This window comes from Lottia gigantea (assembly GCF_000327385.1).
Source record: "Lottia gigantea unplaced genomic scaffold LOTGIsca_35, whole genome shotgun sequence".
Lineage (NCBI taxonomy): Eukaryota > Metazoa > Mollusca > Gastropoda > Lottiidae > Lottia > Lottia gigantea.
In genome coordinates this window covers 1,698,678-1,722,543 of record NW_008709190.1, presented here as the reverse complement: position 1 = coordinate 1,722,543, position 23,866 = coordinate 1,698,678, and the positions used below count along the sequence as shown (strand labels likewise).

Sequence of the window (23,866 nt, the reverse complement as noted above, 5' to 3'; positions counted from 1 at the left end):
AAGTTCTAACAGATTACAACAAGAAACTGATTCCAAACGCTCTTTCTTTAATATCACAGTCGTTAAGTATATTTATAGCATTACAAAAAACAAAATAAAAACTGAAATAAAACAGATCGTGGTAGCACATAGTGTATGTAGTAGCTTTTTAGGTTCATCAAATGGGGTTCCAATTTAGCTCCAGTCGAAGAGCATCTGCATTTAGTTACAGTCGATCAGCATATTTATCTAGTTTTTTAACTCCAGTCGAAGAACCTTTGATCTTAGCTTCAGTCGAGGAACAACTGTATTTAACTTCGATTGAGGAACAACTTCAGTTCATGAGCATCTTTATGGAAAACATTGAGCCAGTCCAGCGAAAGGGCACACAGGTCAAGTCGAAAAGCATATGACCTAGATCGCATTAAAGCATAGTTGTAGAGCTGAAAGGGATTTTTTTTTTCTGAACAATACTGTGATCGGAAGTATAGGTTCAATTGTTTTGATCAATCATTGATCAAGCCAGTTCGATGTGTCTAGTGAAAAGAAAAGTCGTTGTAGCGTAGAAAAGAATCTGAAATTCTGTGGTATTTCCTTATTCATCGGTTGGTACATAAGGAGCTTCACCAAAACAGAGCAGTGGACCTAGAGTTACCTCTCCGGATTCGTTATCCCCATCACCTAAATAAAACAGGGATTCAGTGTAGAAACGCTATGCGAAATTTTGCGTTGATCGCATACCTTATCGCTAGACTGCGCTTGCATCACGGATAAGTTTTACAAATGTGTACAGAACATTATTGTAAGTGGTAAACTTTTATCAAAAAAAGAAATTTCACAAAATCATGCGCATGCGTCATGTGTGGAAGGTATCGGAGGATTTACAAAATACGCCAAAAATACTGTAAAAGATATAGCAGGGATATCTTAGCCTTACTACGCATGCTTAGAAATAGCATCGCCATGACACATCAATTCGCCAACTGTAATATATCCAACTTCGTTAAAGTCTTCTCCTGTAGATAAAGGGCAAATATGTTATGGAATGGTGAGATAGATAAATTGTGTGGCGCATACACCTACCAAATGTATTATAAATGCGCCAATAAAATGAAATAAATAAATAAAAACAATGCAATAAAGAAAACATATTAAACAAAATTTGACGTAAAATCTGATCTGAATTTTGTACATAACATGACTTATTTTTCGACGCACTCGTCATTTTTTCCACCGATTGGCAGCTAGGGAACACTAGACAAATGAGGAGTGGGCCGAAAATGTCATGTGATGTTTTAAGCTGCTGGTCTTCACGGTAAAATTTTACTAGGAAACCACGTTAACCCCAGCATATCAAAGGTCCAATAGTTTTATAACCATCCTCGTTCAAACCACCTTTAAATATAATCAAATACATCATAGAATTTTCAAGTAGCCAATTACTGATGAACCATATGTTGGGTTTAAGCTAACTAAGCGAATAACAGTGTATGGATTTTATTAAGATCTGCGCTTCCGTTCAGCATCTATGTGATACTAAAGAAGATAGAATATATGTAGCAGGTAGGTTAACAGGCAATTAGTGCATTTGACCACTAAGAAAAATGATATGTAACTGAAGAGGATGTGGATCGCCATGTTTTGTCGAATGAGGGGGGCTAATATACATAAAGTATTATTAAGAGACATAAAGCTAGAAGGTGCTGTTTCTTCCAATTTGACTCAGTCCTACGATTCCATTTTAAAATGACGCTAAATTCTCGGCTTACAGGCTCACATTAGATGCAATGGTTTTTTTATAAATATGTTTTATTAAATTGACGTTAAAAAAAATTACCTGTATCACCAGCTAAGAACTCAGTTACCGGCAGATCATTCTTGAAAGTGATATACCCAGAATCTTCTCTCCAAGTGGCATCATTCATATCACAATTACAAAGCAGACCAGGATCAGCACAAGTGTCGTTCATTCCACAAGCACAGCTCTCTGATCCAGGTACACCACCGCTGAAGTAGTCAGCAATACCACCAGTGCGGTTGACCCAACCAGTTGTAATCACACCATTGCCATTAGGATTGTGAATCAAAGCTGCTTTACATTCCCATTTCAAAAACTGCTTACAATGAGTTGAAGCATCAGCTATAGCTATAGCATGGTCCAGGGAAACGTTGTAAAGGATAGGCATCTTAAATTCTCCAGCACCTTCATAGCCGACGACTTGTTGTCTTTCTTCGTTATCATGACCTGTAATATATTTTCAAAGGGATTTCTGATGACCGTTTATAAGATATGCTTAATCACTTAACTGCCATAATGAATCATAATGAAGTATAGGTGGGTTACTAAAAGTATTTACTGATCAAACACTTACCAATAACAGTTACACCAATACCATTTTCACTGACCATATCACAATATACTCTAACAGATTCTAATTCACCATCTTCACCATCAGGATCTACATCAGCCATGGTATTCTCTTCTAAACCAAGTTCGCCCCAGGCACTGCAGGTACGAGCTATAGGAAAATATTCAAGTTAGTAGTGTATTAAAGGCATGTGTATTATGACTATTCAAGAAAGTAACAATAATAACGTATAAATGGTTTAAGCGTCCAGTCATCTCTGCTTCTGACTATATTTTGGATTCCATATCAATATTCTGTGGATCGTCTAATGCAGTGGTTCCCAGCCTTTTTCACCCTTTACACCCCTGGAGCAATCACCTGGACCTTTCACACCCCAAAAAATTCCCAGCATGTGATGATGCGAGTTGCTCTCTCAATTTAAAATAAATTCTTCTCCTACACCAGTTGGCCACACCCCTGACATCCTAGTCCCACAACCCCAGGGGATGGATGGTTCAATATTCAAAATAGCCCGAAAGGAGAAGAACAACAGCTATAAAGAACAAAATTAGTTCTACTTTACCATGTGGAGTACAAGGGAAGGTATGGCAAGCAGTAATCTCTTCTGGGTCTCCCTCACATGGAGCAGTCAGGTTACCATAAGATGTCATATCACAAACTCGGGATCTGGCGTGGGTTCCACCATTACAAGATACAGTACATGGAGACCAGGCTGTCCATTCAAACCAATCTCCAGGAACTGTAAGGATGAAAAGATCTCTTCAAATAACCTCACAGAAATGATCACAACCTTCTTGCTTCAGCAAAGCAAAATTGTGCTCAGCAAACGCTTTTTGAATCACGCAGCGACCGCTGCAGATCGTTTAAGAAAAGCCAATACCTACTCATGTTTTGGAAAAAATTTCTGGAAATGAAACATATATTGCATCAAAACCGTATTTAACCTTTTATTTTTCTCTGTTAAACTTTACATGTTTATTTTAACAAGAGACAAACATGAGGGAAGGGCAAAGTGTGGGGAAGGCATTACACTTTTCTATTTGCAGGGGGTTGTTGCCTACAATCATTAAAGAGACTAGTCCTTTTTACTTAAAGAGGCATGTCTTCAAATAACAAATTCTGAATACCATTATTCAGATCAGCATTAATAAGTTGATATAATAATAATCTAAATTTTTTCAAAATATTTAAATTTTTAGGCCAATCTCTTTAATATCTAAGAGAATAAGTAAGAATACAACTGATAGCTTGAAAAAGAAATGTATCAAGTAAAAAAAGACATGCAGTGATATATCTGTGTTCCCCGCCCGCAAAAATAGAAAAAAAGATATTTAAAATATATCCTGTAAGAAAAATCTAGTTAAGAAAACAGGCAAGAATATACAAAGATATATGTAAAATGCAATATAGTATAATATATATATATATATAAGGTATAAATATAGTCTAATGCATATAATATTATTATATAAGTAATAATGCATCTATAAAGGCAAGAGAGATGTATCACTGTGCTCCGTGTGTCATAAATGCTATGAAACACGGTGATTCGTGTGTTATATATTGCAAATATAATATATGATAGGGCTATATACACATTTAAGATTTAAGACACACTTGAAAAAAAAACTAAGATAAAAGTATATGAATTTAATACGAAAACAAATTAAATGCAATACACATCCGAAAAAATCCCACTTACTCGGACAAGTATTTTCATTACAAGACTTGGATTCCTTATCGATACCTTCACATGGTTGACCGCCATATTGCGGTTCTTGACAGTCACGTGATCTGATACTCAAACCACCACCACAAGTGGTGCTGCAGTCCGACCAATCAGACCATTCTAACCAGAGTCCATCAACTGGAAAAAAGATTGTATCATATTATAAGGGGAATTCGAGTCGAAAGCAAAAATTATATTGCATAATGTTTAATAAATTTTTCTAAAAGTATGTTTATAAATCCATTAAGTGAATATTACTTTTTTTATTTGGAGGGGGAGGGGGTCCTAAGTTGCGTGTTTTGGGGGTTTTTATTGGGATTTTTTTCATTTGGCAAAAAATTTACCCAAGTGAATCTTTTTTAAATTAAAACGCATCTGAAAGTAAAAGTGTTTAAACATTTAAAATGAAAATGAAATATCTGTAATTTGCTATGCAGAAAAGTGAGTGATTCAAATTGAAAATAAAGAGTGTCACATAGGAGTGATTGAAAGTAACAATTTTATCGCCAAAAAAGACAGACAGAAATCTCATGCAAGAAGTTTAATTGAAACAGGGAAATGCCATTAGAATATAGGCCTACTTTTTATTATCTTGGTTTGTAATGTAATTGTAGCAATTTTATAGAGCAATTTTATAGTGAAAAGAAAAACTTCGAAAGCACAATAGCAATTCTCGTTATGTTCAAGAGCTATACAAACGAAATGAAATGGAATTACTCGCCTTACTCTTTTGCCCCTGATATTGCTAATGGAAATAGGCAACCTTAACTTTAATTCACAGGAACATACTATGACGTCACTAACGATACTTACGAGGTTTATTTAAGATCAGCGACGTCATATGTCGTGTAAGTTATACAACATGATTGAATTTCGGACAAATTGACAGATGAATATTAAGAAAAGGTTAAAGAGAGGTAAAAAAGGAAGAGGTGCATAGAGAGAAGATTAAGGTTTAATGGGTCTTACATCAATATACACATAATACAATATACAGATTACAACAGAAGGTTAACATTGCACCGCCACCACCGCACGCCATCAACACAACGAATACAGGTATGTAAGCAAATCCTTTACTTGGACAAGGCTGTGTTTTGCACGCATGTTCTTCAACAAGACTGTCGTTGCAGGCGCGGCCACCATGTTTTGGCTCAATACATGTTCGCGATCGCAGTTGTAATCCACCACCACATGAAAGAGAACAAATGCTCCAGGACGACCAGTTTGTGTATTCTCCGTCCACTAAAGGAATAAATTGGATATCATCATAATAATAGTAATAGCTCATTAATTCAATACGATGCTCCAAGATGTTATCTGGCCATCCAGGTTGAAAAACGTACCAAATCATCATTATTAGCTACATGGACTCAAAGAGAACGGTGAACAGACAATTCCAGATGCCGAAACTAAACAGTAGTTCTAAGAGAACGACATGACCTGTCTTGGTAGAAATTGTTATCCATATGATTCCAACTGATTATCCATAAAAATTCATCCGTAGCTTTCGGATAATATTTTCTTCAATTTGTACCGAACACCAACCTGGGCAATTCTGCATGTTACAACTGCTAGATTCTTGTAAATGCGCAGCGCAGTCCTTCCCGCCATATTGCGCAACAGTGCAATTTCTAAAGCGAAACTGAACACCTCCACCGCAAGTTAAGCTGCAGGGTCCCCAATCCATCCATGCGTTGACAATGGCATCAACTTGAAAGAAAAGAGTGCAAATAAGTAAAAGGTTTAAAGACAGAAAATGGTGCAAGTTAGAAGTAAGCAAATTACAGACATTTTTAATCGTAAAGAGACAATCGTTGATGATTTTAATTATATATCTACCAGATAGTAGTAATGGTGGGTCTCGAAGAACAGGAACGAAAATCTATTAATATCAGGCCTAAATATCCCGAAAAAATTTTAAGATCTGAGACGAATGTTCGGATCTATGAAGATCTTGGCTAAGGGTCCAAGAAAAGTGACTATTTTTCTTTTAGGTTATCAATATACGTGTAATATGAATTATAAAACAGGTAATCCAATAAAGTAAAATAACTGAATCTGTAAATTTCATAAAGGGAAATCTGCATAAAAAGACCTTTTTTAAGTAGGTCTAATCAGGCCATGGCTACAGGGATATATTTGATGGATTGCCCTCTGAAAAAATTCTGACAACCGACCAATTTCTTCAGCAATCAAACACCATACATTATCAATCCGGATATATTACTTGCCCTTCCAAATGCAAGGGTCATATGATTCTAAGCTTTTCTGTAATCACTTACTTGGACAATTCTGAATATTACAATCTTTTGATTCTAAAGCATCGCCTGGACACGCAGCGCCGCCAAACTTGGGTTCAATGCACTCCCGTCTTCTATTTTGAGTTCCACCGCCGCATGTCAGTGAACATTCATCCCAAGTACTCCATTCTTTCCAAATTCCGTCGACTAAAATGAAAAAAGAGACCGCATTGAAAACTCACGATCAATGTATATAAAGGATTAAAACTTCTGGATTAATTTTTAAATCTATTTGAAATTTTTGATAATGATTATATTATTGTATATAATATTAATTTAATGATATAGATAGACGTGGAAGATTAGGGTAGTGCATTTAGAAAATGTTAAGTAGTGTGGTTGTGAGGGAAATTTAGTGCACAACACGATTAGTAATGCAATTAGTTGTTGATTGGTGCATTTCTCAGGTAAACCCTAAAGATTTTTGCCATTTCATGTCTTTGTTTTTGGATAATAAAACAAACCAAGAGAGCAATTTACTTTATTTTTTAAAGAATTTTAACAATAATTTTTGTGAGCATTATATTAATGTCTGCATAGCTGAATATCTAGATTTTCTAGATGTGCCAGGCATAATTTTATTGCCGAATTTTCATAAAAAAAAATGTTTGTTCGATGTACATAGATGATGATTATTAGAAGAAAATGACAACAATTCTTTGGAGATACGGAACGGACGTTCATTATGCCATGCAAAATAGAGCGCGCCATATGCTATATTTGTATATAACGCTGTGCTGTTGCATTCGTTATAGTTGATAGTCCACAGTCGCTCCGTTGCGTTCCACATTGTTGTTCAATGCCATCAGCTTTGCAAAAATATAATAAAAGCAATAATGGTTATAAGTAGAACATGCGCGGTTATAATTCAAATTCAAACAATTGACACATTTGAGTATATTATTGCAGCACTGCACGGTGAGTTATATATCTTTAGCATATTAGCAAACTTCAGCCATATCACCAATTTTTCTCTCATGCATTGTTTATATTATGTTGTCGTTTATCGCTTGATATACTTTTAAGCAAGGAATACAATTGAGTTTAAATATAAGAAAGATACAAACGCTTTATTGGGTACATGGCATATCTTACTTGGGCAGTTTTGTTCATTGCAGGGTTTAGTTTCGACAAGAGGGCCTGTACAGTCTTTACCATTATATTCAGGTCCAATGCATGATCTTTCTCTCTCTGATATACCGCCACCGCATGATAGCGAACACTCAGACCACGCTGCCCATGGCTCTAGTACACCATCAACTATGGTAAAAGTTTACACAATTATTGTTTATAAACAATAGATATACAAAGTTATACGTGTTGTTTAAGAAATAGCAGCAATGCATTGAATAGTAATCGTTATAATTAATGGCATATGAATATCAGCGATTACGGTATAGTATTTTGACCATAATTAATATGTCCAATGCAAACATTTAAATTTTCAAATTTGATTTTGTTAAAAATATTGTTATCATAAATTTGAAAAGTCAATCTCATGTGCGACATGGAATCGTGCAGGGCCAACAAAAAGCTGCCACAAAAAGGCTCAAAAAACAGACCTAGGTTTAATTTCATGACAATGTTATTAGGAATGGAGAAAACTCAAAACCATACGGTATTTGCACCATGCGTAGTTTGATGCGCAGATAAACGTTCAGCAACGCGCCTACATTCAGCAATAGGACAATAGATCTATCTGTCTCATATGTCTGCATGAATTCATAAATATTGCACTAGAACCACCACCGATCTGAAAGGGGCTTTTAAGAGGTTTCTAAATCTGTATGTGTATCGGGGCTCACTGATAGAATCAATTTGCACCATTTCAATTTTCAACAGACGTCTGTGGTTCCTGCAATTCCACTAAAACTAAGTGTTTGATGACGTCACTACTTGCGAAGGGCTTTGTATTATTATTATTATTATTAAGCAAATTTTACAATTAGTGACGTCATAAAACACTTAACTTAAGTGGAATTGCAGGAACAACGGACGTCTGACTGAAAATTGGAATGGTGAAAACTGATTCTCTCAGTGTTCCCGATATACATAAAAATTCAGAAAACCTTTTAAAAATCCCTTTAAGAAAAGAAGCATGAGGCATCGATTTTGTCAAGAAAATATGTTTGATATCATTAAAATTCTAATATCTATAGGTATAGAAACAGATTAAACAATACTTACTTGGACAACTGAACCTATTGCATGGTTTGGTCTCTGTGAAGTCTCCTTTACAATCCAAGCCATTGTGAAAAGGGCCAAAACACGTCCGTTCCCGGATAGACAGTCCACCTCCGCACGTAAGATCGCATTCGCCCCATATCGACCATTCGTTGAATATACCATCAACTATTGTAAAACAAAGGAATTACATATCTCGCAACCAATCACTTTTTGAGTATGATTTCTTCTTTTTTTAATTCTTTTTTTAATTTTTTACTTTTTGCAATTTTTTTATTCATCAAAAATAATCCCCAATCTAAGCATTTTGTTACATTTCTTCGTTCAAAAGTTCTGATATTATATATGGTTTAAAAAGTCTAAAAATTTCTAAATATTGTCTACTGTAATTGTTTAGTTTTAACAAACTATCTAACTAGTTATTAAAGGATACTACCTCGTAGAATGGACATGACCAGTGTATATATTCATCAGTTGGACTTACCAGGTGCCATGACCAAAGATTCAAATCTTTATACAAGACGGATGTATCCATTAAACTAAATAATTATTGAAACAGGTTTCAAAGTTACTTAGTTTAATGAATTATTACTTAGTTTTATGGATTTATTGGATTATAGAGGGATTCTGTTGTGTAATTATCACACCAGGTAAATTCACCGATGAACAAAGACTTATTTTGACAAAAATTACCATTTTTTGGTCATCTTAAGAGGTAGTATACCTTTAACATTATACATGGCATAACTGCATTCAACATTTGAAACTTATAAGCGTGGTGAATTCGTGGAGGGGCAAGGTAGTTTTGGGTACATAGCACCTTTAATATATGAGAATCCAATGATCCAGAGCATGTAGCCAACACTTCCTTAATCTATCACACAGTGGGGGACAAGCAGTGTTGTTTTACAGCCATGGTGCTTAATACAGGGTAAGGGATCTTCAAACAGGGATCATTGCTCAAGCAGAGAATATAAAAAAGGTTAAAGATGGATGCCTTGAAGATAACAGGCAAAGAATTAAAGGCCAATATTGATGACGATAATAATCATTAGCAATTTTATTTAATGCGCCAAAAATGCCTTTTGCTGGGCAAGCGATTGCGAATGCTGCATTCTGAAAGCAATGTAAAAATTAGAACAATCTGGATTCGTCTGTAAAAAAGAAACATTTTTAGAATGAACTCTGGAAAAATTGGCGTACGAGCTGGAACATCGTCTCAATCCCCAAGTTGCGATCAAGATCACCTGAAAACATCGCCGGATATTTCTATATTTTGTCGTCTTTTTGTGAAACGTATTCGCCCCTCTAGGCGCCCCATCCCCCCTTCCACTCGTACGCCTATAACTAAAGCACACAACACAAGGCTTTGAATAAAGCTTCCATAGGCCTGAAAAGGATACACTGAAAAAAGTGGGTGAATAGCCTATCAATGCATTATTACTAAATAATAAGCAAGATTTAGGTAAAGATGCTAACATATCACAATTCCTTTCATGAAACAAGAAATAATAATGGATATTTCGTCCGAAAGGGGCTTTACCATCTTCTGCTCAACGATACATTTAGCACGTTAAACGTAGTATAGGGACATTATGGCTGCGAGATATCTCTTTAACAGAATTGGTATTAGCATTTGCCACGATAGAAAATCAGTTAATTGACAAAGCCAATCTTGTTTCAGAAAGAATGATAGGATAGCATCTTCTATGGAGACAGAAAAAGGGTTTGTTCTAAAGCACGGATGTTTTGACCTTCTGGACTCTTACCCATGAATGAACTCTTGAACTTTCGTTATACAGTCTTGAAACTAGTAGAGAAATATAAGGTTCATTATATAGCATTAAGACACTTTCAAATTCAATATCATATAATACAAGTTTTAAAATTGAAATCAGACTCACCGGGACAAGGTTTCGCGTTACAGGACTGAGTATCTAATTCTGAACCTACACAACCATCACCGCCGTAATAGGGCCCGGAACAATTTCTGTATCTGAGCTGTTGACCAACTCCACAAGTGACACCACACTCGCCCCAACTTCCCCATTCGGCCCAAATACCATGAACTGAAATACAGATGCATATTCAGGATACGATACAAGTAGTGCCCGAACTGAACTGAAGAATTTAGCATCGATATCATGAGCTGATTGATACTGATTTAGACTTTGAATTATTGGTACATTATCCGATCATAAAACACTGTAGTTCAACTACCATAAGGACTAATCCACAGGCCCCAACCCCTAAGGGACCCCACCTTCAGAAACATGTAGGAGAGCATAAATATATAACAAACTTTCCGGGGGTAGGGGCCCGAACCCACTTAGGTCCACAGACACCCACTCATCTTGTTGAGGTACTGTTCGTCGTTCGTCATAGGTTTTCAAGTTACCATTTTTAAATTTCAATCAAACAGAATTTCTGTTCTTCTTATTTTAATAGTTAATTTAAATATCTATAATTTCAGTGTGAAACTCAAAAAGACTTGAAATGACTTGGGTGTAACTGTATACTTACTTGGACATTTCACCTCATTGCAATATCTGGAACTGTTGGAGTCACCAAAGCACGCCTCTCCACCGTGGAGAGCTTCTTTACAAGCTCGCTCTCTCCACTGTGTTCCAGCACCACAAGACACATCACAGGGTCCCCATTCACCCCAGGGTAACCAATCTCCATCAACTTGAACAGTATATATTTTAAATTACTCAAAATGCTGAACTGAGAAGTCTCAGTAAGATTGTGGAATCATCCAAGCATACATAATGGTTTGATGATTGCATTTTGGAAGCGAGAAAAGAAAGAATCATTTTTGCATCGATAACCAGTAGGCTTCCCTTTCTACCAGCTGGTCAAAGGCCATAGATCATTCCGGGAGTGTAGGTTGTCGCTTTACGACGACTGGACGTACATAAGGACGTTACCTTGCGGAAGACCTTCGAAGCTGTCTTACCAGAAAGGTTCAAATATTTTTCATAACATAAAAATAAAAAATGAATTTCGCTCACTAACCTGGGCATGGTCTATCGTTACATGGTCCTAATTCTTCCATCGGTCCGGAACAGTTTGCTCCTCCATGGTAAGGTCCAATACATACACGTTGTTTGACATGTACGCCGTCACCACACGTAGTGGAGCAAGATCCCCACATTCCCCATTCGCCTTCAACTCCATTAACTAGAAATTAAGGTCTTGTTATTCAATCGGTTGGCAAAGCCATACAAAGAGATGAAGCCGTGGTGTGCATGCAGTTGCCTCACAGGATAGGATTTGTTTTGTGTTTTTTCATCATTATGAATTTCATTATTACATTATTTCTAGTAATTCTTTTCTATAATAATGTTTACAATAGTTAACTTTTTTTAATTGCAGGTTAGAAATAAAATTATCTGATCTCTCCAGGCATCAAATATGACTTATATTTGAATTCATAAGTGTGAATATTGAGGTTCCTGTTGGTAAAAATTTATAACTGACAGCAAAGAAATCTCAATTAAAAACTTATATTGACCTTAATTACTTATATTATTAGAAATATGTCATTCTTATTATTAGTAGAGGTTATAATTTGTGTGTTTCTTTCCCGGCGGAATATGACAGAATGTCTTCAACTTAACCATTTTAATGTCTTAATGGGGGAATTTATATACCATAGTTGGCATAACTGTGTATATATCGAACCAGTTTGGATTAACTTTTTAATATCAAAATAAAAATGTCCCCTTATACTAATAATCGAATACCTATCTCTTTAACGATTATAAAACCTATAATACTAAAATTAAATGGCTACAAGTATCCGTTTACTTATCCGATTACTTTAAACAATTATCCGAATCAAATTTCCATACTTATACAGATATACATTTAAGAATGTTAGATTTTATAACCGGATACTTGCAGATGAATCAAGGCAGTTTGAAACCGTAAACATTAACCGTCGGTATTAAAAAGTACGAGTAAGTTATGTCTGAGTTAACGAGTTAAAAATGTTACTGGTAGTAAATAGCTACGAGTGTTAAAGCGTTATTATCAAATAAATACGAGTGTCCGATTTAGATTTATTGTAACTGCAGGTAAGCATATGAGTCCTCCTAGGTAAGAAAAGTTCTGATGCAACGACCTGTGTCCTAGAGTTGGTATGGTTTCGCCTTTCAACTCCTATCACCTACACAGAAATGAGTATTCGGTTACTTTTTTGATTGAGATTTCGGTTTGTCGTTTACAGGAAGCCTAATATCCCTGATTTGATGGTTTTGTTGACTGGGGAGAGACATCATAGTGTCTCTTACCTTCTCCAAGTCTTTCATAATTCAGGTCCAAATTTTCTCAATGATGTGCCGGTGATTTTAGCAGCGCGCAGACTGTTTCCTTATTTGCCAAAAGCCCTATATATATTTATTAAAAATAGCAGCGAACACCATAATACCAAAATTCGGCGCTTCATATATTTTCAATATACCCTTCAATTCATATCCTTGCCCTGTTGTGAATAAAGTGCAATTAACAGATAGGAAGTTGTGCTTTAAGTTAGATGATATACCAAAGACAAACTATATATGTATTACCATTCCGAGTGCAAATAAGGGGAAATAATATATAAGTAAATATATAAGAAGGAAAAGAAATAAAACGATGTCTTGTACCTGGACAAGGGTGTGTATTACACGCTTGAGATTCGCTGCCTGGTGGGTCGCACTCTTTACCGCCGAAATGCGGTCCATCGCATGTGCGTGTGCGAACTTGTGTACCGTTACCGCATGTTAGAGAGCAAGTGCCCCAGTCACTCCAATCCTTCCAAACTCCGTCAACTAAAAAAATAAGTATTATTCATTCAATTAAATTGTTACCTGCAAATACCTTTTAACGTCACCTACGTTACATATCACATAAAGTTAAAAAAATATTTACTTGCGATACGTAACATTTTTTACATTTCATTAACATAGTTCTTATGCTGTAATTATTGATATAGCTGTATAGCGACTGTGCTCAAGGTATTTAGGATGTGTTGCTTTGTGGGCCAAGCTATATAGATTTGTGACCGTTTGTGACGCCAACTGCTATTGAATGAAACAGGCAAATTGTCCCCGTGATAGCCCTATCCCATATTTCCCAACTAAACCCCTTTCACCACATCAGTCCGCACAAAGATATGCCACGCCTTACCAAGCGTGTATTAATATTGTTAATATATAAAAATCCTTTAAAATGAAGACCATCTCCATACTTGGACAGTTGTGAGTGTTGCATTCGCGGGGTTCAACTGAACTACCCATACACGTCGCACCCCCATATTTGGGTAACTGGCATTCGCGCTCACGAATCTGTGTGCCTCCTCCACAGGTGACGTTACACTGTTGCCATTCCTGCCAAGGCTTCCAATTACCATCAACTAGACAAATAAAGATAAAAAAATGGTTATCATGGTTATAAGTGATAACACAGTGTAATACATTATGTTATAAATAACATCAGTTTGTTGTATAATATAAAGCAATATAACATTTATAAGGTCGTATGATGATCATGTAATGAATAATTACATCTGTAAATACAAGTCTATTTCCGAAACCAATATTTGTCGTAACATAATAGACCATCGAAATTCTCCTTCCACAGATTTCTAAAACATAGAATTGCAATTTCATAATCCATTGCAAGAAAGGAAGATGTAGAGGAGGGGGTTGTTACACTTACTTGGACAAGAGAACGTATTGCACGATCCTATATCTTCAGTACTACCAGGACATTCCGCACCATCGTAATGAGGTCCGTCACATGTTCTAGATCTAGACCGTGTTCCACCGCCACAAGTATGACTACATTCACTCCATTCTCCCCAACTTTCCCATACACCGTCAACTGAAAAATTACAACCAATTACCATTTTGGATTATGAACGTCCCTTAGCAAAACCCTATACTTCTGTCGCCCAGTTCATCTTGCATAAAAGAAACATTCAATGTAACTGGTGGACCTGATGATTTGATATGCATTTTACCAAATCCGCCGTATGTTGTAGATGTGTTAATTGTTCATTGTGATCATTTTTTATGTGGTATTCATGTTTCTAAAACAATACCTATAATCATATGTTGAACAATGGTAGAAGTACAGCAATCACCTTAACAAGCAGACAGCCTGTCAAATTGAGGAACCGCCTCCAACGAACGATGACAAACGCTAGCGTAGATGATCCTGATGTGGATTTGAAAAGATACTTGAAAATACTGAAAAATCTTACTTGGGCATTCTTTGTCTTTGCACCATCTAGTTTGTTTGTCTTCTGCTTCGCATTCGCTACCGCCATGGTATGGACCGTCACATTCTCGAGTTCTATAATGCGTTCCGTTCCCACACGACACTGAACAAGCAGACCAGTCGGACCAATCCTTCCACACACCGTCGACTATTAAAATGTCACATTATAATCAGTACTTGACACTGAATCACCGTTTCCCTCCCTCCACACTCTGTGTCACATGCAAACATTAGAAAAAACGTTAGAATTTGTGAGTAGAATGCTCATGTGCTGGTAATGTGAACTTTGTAAATCTGCCCTGCGTTCAGTCAACAAACAAAACACAACGTATATATGGTTGTTACTTTGTTGTAACGTAACCAATCTGTTGTTGAACGCAGTGCTCAGGTGATTTGAACATGCCATGCAGTTTATGTATAGTGAGTTATTTTCAATGGATTTTGTCGGATGTTTTGATTTTAAAGTGAATCTTGAAGATGAATTGCAGCTGAATTTTCCATGATGAAACGAAGTTATGCACGTAACTTTACGATCATAGCACAACCTCGTGGTGCTACTTTCTGAGACCATCTAAGCTAAATATCTATCACTAATTACTAAATCTACAATATACCAGTCTGCAATATATCTTGGTATGTTAAAATTCAATTTATAAAAAGTTGGTGACTTATGGTGGAGTGGTATTAGGTGTTGAAGAATCATCTAACGATGTCATACCAGCACAACTGCCTGAATAACAGCTCCTCGTCTCTTCGCTATCGCCAGGGCATGGGTCAGTAGCCGTAGACATATCGCAAGTTCTATTCCGACCCTGCATGCCATAGCCGCAACTAGCATCGCAAGGTGTCCACGCCGACCATTCGAACCAGGTGCCGTTGCCTAGAAACAATTATGCTTGATGACATTTTTATCACACACAGTAAGTTCAATCAAATCTAAAGAAAATGTTAAAAAAACGTGACCCCTTTCCCATTTTGTTAGTATTGTGAATTTCTTGTGATCAAAAAAGCGCCATGTGTAGTGCTCCCCATAGAGTCATGCTCACGAAGCATATAATGCATCAAAAACCAAAGGCAAATCTATAAATACAAATCTATCTGCTACAAATCATATCTACAAGATGCCCAAAATACAAACAAAAGGCACATGCATTGGCTTTGGCATCTTTGGTATAGTTCTTGTATGGTCCATTATCTTTTCCAGTGAATAATATGAAATGTAGTTCTGTTCCATTTTTTGAAGACGAGAAATTATGTCGGAGATTGCTATATTGACAGTCAAATCATGTCGATGTTATTGTCGGTGGTCTCAGTGTTATCATTTTGACAGTCGAATCATTTGAGGTTATATCATGATTGTAAAATTATGAGGTTACCATCCACAGTCAAATCATCTGTTTTTTAGGTTACCATAGTGGCGGTCAAATCATGTCGGTTTCTAAAGGTTAACATAGTGACAATCAAAGCATGTCGTAGTAATAAAGGTTACCAAGTGACAATGAAATCAAGTCGGAATACTAAAGGTTACTATAGTGACAATCAAATTATGTCGGTTTCTAAAGGTTACCATAGTGACAATCAAATTATGTCGGAGTTCTAAATGTTACCATAGTGATAATCAAAACATGTCGTAATTATAAAGGTTACCATAGTGATAATCAAATCATGCCAGAGTTCTAAAGGCTACCATTATGACAATCAAATCATGTCGGTTATTAAAGGTTACCATACTGACAATCAAATTATGTCGAAGTTCAAAGGTTACCATGGTAACAATCAAATTATGTCGGAGTCCCTAAGGTTGCCATAGTGACAAAAAAATCAAGTCTAGGTTCTTATCGGTAAGAAGGTAATTTATCGTAGTGATAGTAACAGTCAAATTTGCGTTATAAACGACACCATCTTGAACACATAAGCTTATGTATTACAGTTTCTATACCAAAGATCCAAAATGAATAAATGCACACGATTCGTCAATACAAGACAAATGAAAAACAAATAAATAACAGGAAATAGAAGAGCAATAGAAAGGATACTTGACAGAAGCATTGAATTCCCTTTTGGTGTTACCCCACTCTATTTAATAGTGCCAGAGAGTATATATATTGAATATATAGATTATAAAAAGTAAGGATAGATAATAGGCTATTTTGGGTTATAGTTTCACGATAACAATATATAATTTCAGAAGGTTAACTCATTTCTGGATTTGGTTACCCACTAACAATTATTCTACAACTGAAAGCTTCTATAAAATTTCTAGAAAAGCACATGCGATCAAAATAAAAAAAAATCAATTTGAACGAAGTAAGAGAAAAGAAGATTAGAAAAAATATACATGAATCATTCAAAAATTCAAAATATTATTATTAAAAAATACTAATTAAGATAGAAAATTCACAATTTATAATTTTAAATTTCTTAATTTAAATCTTGAATATTTATTCATTTGAAAATAAATCTTTATGAAAATATGTAATAGTTAGTAGAATAGAAAAAATCAACGGAATCCAAGAATTTCAAAATTACTTTGTATTTACTAATTTCGCTCAAGCAAAAAATTTTGCTACTCCTGCGAATATCCAAGTGTTTTTTACCATATGCCAAGTCAGATAAAAGGAATAATACCTTTTAGAATTAACACGAGATTATTCCTGTTTACTCTGTGGAGGCAATATCAAATACCTCAAGAATTTCAATTCGTTAATCAACTAATAAATAACTTTGTGGACTCGAATCAAAAAAGTCATCAGATTTTAAATTTTGGTCATCTTTAGCTATGACGTTTGGTTGCAACCTTTCTTTGACTTCTCGAAATTCATATAATATACTGTAGGGAAGTTATTCTTGGATTCTGTAAAGGTATAATTAGCTCTTAATGAACAATGGTAAATCTTACTTGGACACTGTGATAAGGTACAGGGTTTGGTTTGTTGGTCTTCCCCTTTGCAGGGTCGACCACCATGCAATGCTGGGGGGTGGTTGCATTGTCTGGTTCTTGTTCTTATACCATCTTCACAAGTAACAGAACAGTCTCCCCATTCACCCCAAAGACTCCAGGCACCATTGACTTCAATAGAAAAGTACCAAGTTACAACCAAGCTTTGAGATTTAACGGCATGACTACAAATACCAGATGTGGCAACCATGCCTAGACTGGTGCCTAGACTGAAGCCTGGACGAAAGGATCATCAATCAAAAACACAAACTTTTTTCAATCTGCCTCACATGCTCGAGGTACCTTTGCAGTAGAAAGACGTCTTGGTGAAAATCTTAGTTATTGCAAACTGTAAAATGTATTCATTTGCCTAATAAGGAGTAGAAAGTTAGTTAAAATTATATTTTATTTCATGGTCGTTCCATGAGGGCCGCCTGCCCCCAATGTTACCTTACCTTGGCACTGAATTCCAGCAGCTTTGTTACTGGGGCAAGTTGAAGATGAAAGAGACCATTCATTTCGTTCACACATCTGAACAGTTCGTTCATTACCGTTGCAACTTATAGAGGAAATACCATAAAGACCGTCACCATTACCAAATCGGCCATCAGTTATTGCTGGAGGAAATATAACAGTCTATGAAGGCATCACAACATCAAATTTCTCAAAAAGAAGGCTATGTCTGGTAAAAACCCCGTGGACCTGGTTCAACCAGTCCCTATGGTAGTTGAGTCACTGAGCGAACAGCTTAAACAAGGAACTCACCTTCATGTGCTGCAGGTAGACCGATCTGCTTGCAGACCATATCAGCCATTTCTAGACTCCACTGATCACTACAGATTAAACCCCATTCTTTCTTGTGGTCGTTGTATAATTCTACTCGACCTTCACCATTCTGCGACCCACCTTTGATTCTTATACCGCCTGGAGATCAAAGGTATTAATTAAACGTATTCGAAATAGCGTCACTGGCCTTTGATGGTTTATCAGATGGAGTTAGGATGTCTATGAAGATATTGTCCATTTCAGCCATTGATCTAATGATTAATTGGTCCAATGGTAGGCTAAATATAAAAAAGCCGTGTGTCTCAAGCCATTGCTTTCCAATCCTTATTTTCACCTTATGATGACAATGTAAATTTTTGAAACGTTGTGTACAATAAAACGCATTAATTTAGATTATTCTTATAGTGCACATATTTCCGGGGCGGATCAGGTTAGTGCTAAAAATAAAAAAGAATGTACGCATGGCTTGAAAAACACAAATTGTGAGGTCGAACTGCTCTGGTAACAGTAAGTATATGTACATCACTTGATACATACGCCGATCTCTCCTCAGTATCGAGGTATTCAACTTACTTTTACAGCTCATATCATAACAAGGTGTGGTACTGGTAGTACTTCCTAAACAGTATCTGTCAACACCGGGTACACCACCATTACCACATGTCCTATTCCTACTCTTAATTCCTTTACCACAGCTAGTCCTTGTTGAACATTCTCCCCATGTTCCCCACTCATTCCAACCTTAAATATCAAACACATTCCACATTGATTTCATCTATCTCTGAAAGATTTCAGGAAAGAGGAACAAGGGCGTTTTTATATTCGTAAATCATGCGCATAGTGAGGCAGCTCATGCTTAGTCGGATATTCTTACTTGATGCCACTCAGCGATCAACTTTTTCAACTCGTCAGCAGGCCCGTATAGCCGGACTTGTTTTCCGCGTTGAGATGATCGCCTAACCGTCAATAAATCTATTAGATATCGAAAGAGAGCATTTTTGAAAGCTTATTAATATTCTTGCTTATTAAATGTACGGATTCATTGAAACAATAACATACACTGATTCCACGACTGGTATAAACTTAAACTGGCCATCAATAAATTCAATACGACAAAAACATTTGTTAATCCTCTGATCTGTTCGAGACTGTAGTAATTGACCTTTGGAGCATTTGTTTGCTCCACATTGAAAAATCTTATATGTAAGTGTGACTTATTAACATTGCTTTCCAATCGTGCCTGTCCCTTCGCATACTGCAGGAAACCTCGGTTTTGTTCGAAAGAGGTCCACGACCTCAATCTGATGCAGGATCAGGAAGATTTTATCATACTCACGTGGACATTTTGTCATGGTACATTCTTGGTATTGTGTGTCCGCGGTGTTTCCAAAGCATTTGTATTTAGGAAGCGACTGTTGAGTTACTGCATCCTCACAGTTTCTAGTTCGTCTTTGCCATCCTTTATCACATGTTACAGAACAATCTTCCCATGCTTTCCACGGTCCCCAGCTGGGTAATTGCTCTGCAATAAAAATTGTAATCGTCAATACCACAGAATTGTATGGAACCTGGGGCTTACTCTTGAGAACTTAACTTAAATATGATTTTAGTGTACCAGTCATCTGATTGGTCGATCACTCAAATATAATTTAAATTTTGTTTTATTATCCAATCAGGTTACTATATTTCTTAACATCAAGATTCTATCAGGAAGAAACCCTAGATCGAAATTGCCTCCGATGTTTTTTAACCATTCTCTATACTTAGTCTATTAAGTTAACTTATTGGGTTGGGGATAGAAATGGAAAGGTTAGGGTTAGGCAGGGTAGGGGTTAGGTACTTACTTTCTGTTTCACATTGAGTTCCGGTCCATCCAGGTTCACATAAACAGATTGCCACGATATCATCTTCTGCTGTTTTAGTCTCTAGACATTTACCATGTAGGTTGCAAGGATCAATGCCACAGGGACCAAGCGCTTCCTATAAAAAAAGGCAATTAGTACCAGTTTTGTTTTAACAGCTTTCAGAAATTTAAAATTATTTTTAGTATTAGCCTATGAGTTCCGCTAGTGAGGCTATTAACCTCAGTCTTCCGATATTCTTACTTGATGCAACTCAGCGATCAACTTTTTAAACTCGACAGAAGGCCCGTAGCCAGACATGTTTGTTCGGAGGGACAAGTAATATATCCAGAAGGGCAATGGTGAATAGTGTTTTTTGCAGTAATCGAATTGGTCGGTTGTCTGAATTTTTTCGGGGCGATAATTCATTTCTTTTGGCAATTCCCCTTACAGATGTTTACCATGTCGACATGGCAATGAACATGGATCACCAAACCTCATCATATTGATCATATGTTTTAAGAAATAGTACTTACCACATCAATAGAAAAAGCATCCCTGGTATGATATTCCATGTGAATATCATCAACATATGAATCCGGATAATCCGTGTGGGTCGCCGTATGCAGATTACACGACTTATACGTTTTATTATGACTAAATGATTTGCATTTAGAATCCTTCAAACATTCATAAGAACATTGGGTCGGGTTATATTTGTGGTAAATTTTCTTATACATGTGGTCAATCAGATTTTTGCCGACCGTGTCGTAATCTTCGAAATTTTTTGTCCATTTATAGATTTTGTTGGTATATATCGATGCCTCCGTAATAAAAATGAAGCAAACCGCAAGAACAAAAAAACGGAACATTTTGAGACGTTTTCCAATATCGTCTGCACTGACTCCTGTCCCGCCGTCTTATAGTTACATATTGTATTGAGTTGCCGTCTTTAAATCCAGTGCTTTAATTGGGTGTAATTTAATAAGAAAGGGATAAAAGAAGTTGGTGATTGAGAATGAATTATAAATGAGTTAAAGGGGCTTGACCCTTTACTTAATATATTACAAGATTGTGATCAAGGGGCGTGGCCTGGTTGTGGACTGGTTTGTTTGAAAAAAAATTATGTGGAAAAGCTATTTTTTTTTTTATTTGTGGCATCTTAACTTCCCCAGCTAACACGCTTAAGATTGTCGCATGTAGCTGCTTTCGGAAACTAAAATTACTGTTAATTTGATGTCAAATCAGTTATAAGTTATGTTTGAGAAGATAGGCCTATTTATGTACATATTCTATAGTAGACGAACCGGGTGTTCTATTTAAATTTTGTGTACAAACATGTCGATTCAAAAACAAGCAAGCATTTACCTGTATCACAAATAAAAAAGGGTCGTGTGCCTTTAATATTATTTCTTATTTATGATGTGTACCAATAAGGTAGAGACTGGATAGCAGGTAATTAATTCTATATACATACCATATAATTAATTCATTATTGTGATTTCACGCTATATTGTTGTCTAATTAGCCACCAATCAATAAATCAATCACCTTAGATCACCAATATGTTCACCATAGCTGGAGATCCTTACCTTCTTCAAAATATGTGCCCCGCGTTTTATTGTTCACTATTTGTTGCGTTTCATAAAGAAATGTATTGATCTAATGGAACAATATTCTCAAAAACCAAATATGCAATGTTTGAATGACCTTTTTTACAATCTCTTTGAATATTATTTTTTGAAAAATGTCAAAAATTATTTTTTGATCTATGGCAGATATTTGAGTTTTGTTTTTTCCGACATGTAGAGATAGTCCATGTGGATATTGCCTACAAATTTCAGCCTTGTAGCTTTGTAACTTTACAAGGAAAAACTAATTTGTCATAGTAGTCAAGAGTCCAAAGTCATTATGCACTTTTGAAGATATGAGGATGGTCATGGATAAAAACCTTTATGTTTCGTCTATTCTTCGCCCGTCCCAGAAGAGATTTTCCTTCTTAATGAAATGAACCACAATTTGAATTCAGAAAGATCATTTTGAGAGAAATTTGACTGTTCAATGTGCAATGAATTATGCATTTTAACATATTAAACTGGGGTCAAAGATCAATGTTGCCTAACATTGTGTAGAAAGATATAAGTTTATTATAAATAATTATGTTATGAACGCACTGAAGATAAAATGCATAGGTCGCTGTTAATAACGCAACCAATCCTATCGGTAAAATTTCACCCGAGAAAACCCATGACCTCAGTTATACAGGTTAAAACTGCTATAAACTGAGTTTATAATTGATCTATTGCGTGTATCTGTTTTGATTTCAAAACCCATGGGAAATTAACGATGCCTTAATAAAGAATTACCAAGAATCAGTAATCAGGCAATATACCGTTAATGGTGGTCATATATACCACGGTCACAACAAACATTTCTCATTGTATTTATTCACTTTCATTATGTCCATAAGGCGCCAAATACCATACGTAAAAGTCCAGTTCCTTCTATGACTAGGCCCTCATTAGGCCTATCCCCATAAGGCGTCAAATAGTAGGACGTAATAAGCGCATTCATTGAGTGATCCGAGTGTTGCCATTCTGCAGACGGCAGACCATCTTGAAGTCGTAGTCCTGTTGTCCTTCAGTAAATACTATTTTCACTCATATGACTTGCATTTTCTGGCCCTTATCTGTTGTAAACTGTAAAAGCAGGTCAATGTAAATGAATTATTCTGATAAAGACTCTGTTAAAAATACCAGCTGTTTATTAACCATTCTCTCACTTGGTCCCCTTTTTTATATTTGAACAATTCATGGAGTTATAATTATGCGTCATCAATTGCGGATCCTCCTTCTTGTGGGTAATAAACTTTTCATATTTTACTTTTCTCACTTAGGTATCGTGTTGCAGTCTGCATAAGACTAAATGAAACGAACTATGAGCAATGTTATGCCCAACCATTCCTACTATCAAAAACCAACTTCCGTCGCGGATTGTGTTTGGGAATGGGAAAGACGCCAAAACGTTTCAACTAACCGAATCTCTAGGCTGTTGACAAACCCACGATGAACCACGATCTAAAAAGCAAGCGGCTTTTGAGAATGGCCGGCATATACCCTAACATTTCATTTGGTTGACATTTTAACAACCTTTTAAGTATTGGTGCAGAAATTTACAAATCTGCATCTGGAAAAATGCTGAAGAATGAAATGTATTTTCGTTTTTTAAGGACTAAGTCAGTTCCTCCTTGCACAAAGTACATCTCCAACAACTTCCCCTACCAGATCTCCAACAACTTCCCCTACCACATTTCCAACAACTTCCCCTACCACATTTCCAACAACTTCCCCTACAACATCTCCAACAACTTCCCCTACCACAACTCCTACAACTTCCCCTACCACAACTCCCACAACTTCCCCTACCACATCTCCAACAACTTCCACTACCACAACTCCTACAACTTT

At 36.2% G+C, this 23,866-nt stretch overlaps 4 protein-coding genes across 4 annotated transcripts; all 4 read right to left on the bottom strand.

Annotated features, from left to right (window-relative positions):
• Positions 1-936: 936 nt before the first annotated feature.
• On the bottom strand, positions 937-2,033 carry LOTGIDRAFT_80011 (hypothetical protein; the record flags this gene model as incomplete). The annotated part of the gene is made up of 2 exons (XM_009058610.1): positions 937-992; positions 1,817-2,033. Coding segments are annotated over 2 exons (273 nt in total), but the record flags the coding sequence as incomplete, so codon positions are not given.
• A 4,333-nt stretch (positions 2,034-6,366) lies between these two features.
• LOTGIDRAFT_59578 (hypothetical protein) lies at positions 6,367-7,638 on the bottom strand (the record flags this gene model as incomplete). The annotated part of the gene is made up of 2 exons (XM_009058603.1): positions 6,367-6,527; positions 7,476-7,638. Coding segments are annotated over 2 exons (324 nt in total), but the record flags the coding sequence as incomplete, so codon positions are not given.
• A 5,462-nt stretch (positions 7,639-13,100) lies between these two features.
• On the bottom strand, positions 13,101-13,361 carry LOTGIDRAFT_120970 (hypothetical protein; the record flags this gene model as incomplete). Its single annotated transcript, XM_009058713.1, has 1 exon — positions 13,101-13,361. A coding segment is annotated over one exon (261 nt), but the record flags the coding sequence as incomplete, so codon positions are not given.
• Positions 13,362-13,735: 374 nt separating this feature from the next.
• LOTGIDRAFT_120936 (hypothetical protein) lies at positions 13,736-17,983 on the bottom strand (the record flags this gene model as incomplete). Its single annotated transcript, XM_009058712.1, has 2 exons — positions 13,736-13,965; positions 17,734-17,983. The coding sequence occupies 2 exons, from the start codon at positions 17,981-17,983 to the stop codon at positions 13,736-13,738; spliced, it is 480 nt and encodes a 159-aa protein (XP_009056960.1).
• Positions 17,984-23,866: the final 5,883 nt, after the last annotated feature.